Source organism: Emiliania huxleyi (assembly GCF_000372725.1).
Source record: "Emiliania huxleyi CCMP1516 unplaced genomic scaffold EMIHUscaffold_261, whole genome shotgun sequence".
In the NCBI taxonomy this organism is placed as follows: domain Eukaryota; phylum Haptophyta; order Isochrysidales; family Noelaerhabdaceae; genus Emiliania; species Emiliania huxleyi.
This window is the reverse complement of record NW_005200081.1, coordinates 83,055-85,022: the sequence shown is the minus strand read 5'-3', so window position 1 is coordinate 85,022 and position 1,968 is coordinate 83,055. Positions and strand designations below refer to the sequence as shown.

The window sequence follows — 1,968 nt, the reverse complement described above, 5'->3', positions numbered from 1 at the left end:
GCCTCGGCGAATGTGAGGTTCTCGCCTCCCTGCTCCGCTCCACCCCGGTCGCTTTCGTCCTCGATGAGAAGGGCCACGCGCAGCGCTTCTGCGCCGCAAGCCTGCGGAAGCACCTGAAGGCGGGCAACATCGAGGTCTTCGTGAGCGAGGAGTGCATGCATGCCGCGTCGACCGCCAAGCGGTCGGAGGTGCTCTCCCACACGGAGCTGATGCAGGAGTACCCGTACCCGCGCACCCTCATGTCGGGCATCTCCATGGGCGGGCCGTCGCAAGGCCAGGCCTGCGGCCACGCGCTCGGCGTGCTGACGCTGCACGGCGTGGGCGAGCACTTCGTCGCCCCGCAGGTCGACAAGCGCGTGCGAGAGTTCCTAGCCAGCCCGGCGTACCGCGCGCGGAAGGACGAGCTGGGCAGCACCTGGCAGGAGCACGCGCAGAGCAAGGCGTCGTCGTCGTCCGCGCCGCTCGTGCCGTGGTCGCGCGCCTTCAAGTGCGAGCTCGAGAACCCTCAGCGGAAGGGGCACTGGCACAACAAGTACTGGACCGCCTCCTTCGAGCCGGAGAACGCCGTGCTCGTCTTCACGTGGGGCCCGATGGGCGAGTCGCACACGAACGTCCTCCGCCTCCAGTTCGGAGAGCAGCACGCCGCGCTCGCGAGCGAGCTCGGCACCCGGCGGTGCACGAGCAAGCTGGCTGGCAGCCGGAGCCGCAAGACAGGCAAGCTCACCAAGGCGCCGTACACCGAGCTCGCGCCCGACGAGGTGCTCGGCGGCGTCGGCGGCGTCGGCGGCGTCGGCGGCGTCGGCGGCGGCGGCGGCGGCAGCAAGCGCTCCTCGCGCAAGCGCTCCGCGCCGTCGCCAGCCGGCGCCGACGAGCCCGTCGCCATGGACGCCTCGGAGCCCGCGGCGCGGTCGAAGCGCAAGGCGGCCGTCGCGTCGTCGGAGCGGCTCAAGCGGATTATCTACGCTGAGCGGTGCGACGTCGCGTTCGAGGAGGACAGCGACGACGGCGAGGACGGCGAGGACGGCGGCATGCCCTGACTTTGCACTTGGCTCCTGCTGAGAAACGGGCAGAGGAGAGGACGGAGCCACAAATGAGAAGGGCTCCAGCGGCTCGCTTACTGAAGACTCAGGGTTCATGTGACTGGTCATGAGTGTCGTGTGCTGCACATACCGTCACGTAGCCCGAAGCGGCGCCTACTGAGAGGAAAGATCTCCAGCCAGAGCAAGGCCACGGAATATCTCGGCGCTTGTTGCCTTCCGGAATGTCAGCCGAAATGCCCTCATCTCTCGGGTACGTGATCGGCTACTTCAAGTGCGGTGTCGCGCTGCATGGGCCAGCAGGGTGCAGTGGCGAGGGGCGGCGGGCTCGGACGTCCACCGAGTCGCTCCGCGCGCCAGACGGAGCGCGCGCGCGGGCTAGGAAGCTCTCGGCAGGCTGAAAAGGACATCTGCACTTATTGCGGGCGGGAGGGCGGGAGGGCGGATCCACTTTGTATTCGGCACACGCCTCCCTACCGGTATAAATACCGGGGGAGGTATTCTTCACAGCCTCTCTTGCCCAGCATGACCGACCCGGCATACTCCCACCCAACGGCAGGGCGATGGAAGAGTTCTAACGACAGGGTACCCCCATAGGAGCAGTCGCTCTACCCGGTCGCGGTCCTCATCGACGAGCTGAAGCACGAGGACATTCAGCTGCGCCTCAACTCGATCCGAAGACTCTCGACGATCGCCGTCGCACTCGGGCCGGAGCGCACGCGAAACGAGCTGATTCCCTTCCTCAACGGTGGGCCCGCTAGCGCGTGGACGCGCGCGCACCATCGCCGCACGCCGCGCACGCCGCGACGCGCCGATATTCTGCGCGAGCATGGGTTCTTGAGCGGCGCCTCGGCCGCCCGCGCAGAGTCAATCGACGATGAGGACGAGGTGCTCGTTGCGCTCGCCGAGGAGCTGGGCGGATTCGTCGAGT

The 1,968-nt window shown here is 67.8% G+C and overlaps 1 protein-coding gene across 1 annotated transcript in view; it reads left to right on the top strand.

The window, feature by feature from the left end:
• The window catches only part of EMIHUDRAFT_115688 (hypothetical protein), a gene marked incomplete at both ends in the record, with an annotated part of 10,418 nt that overhangs the window by 7,695 nt on the left and 755 nt on the right, over positions 1 to 1,968 (top strand). Inside the window, 2 exons of the mRNA XM_005777341.1 lie at positions 69 to 977; positions 1,635 to 1,925. Coding sequence (XP_005777398.1) covers positions 69 to 977; positions 1,635 to 1,925 — 1,200 coding nt within the window. The remainder of the gene's footprint in view (positions 1 to 68; positions 978 to 1,634; positions 1,926 to 1,968) is intronic.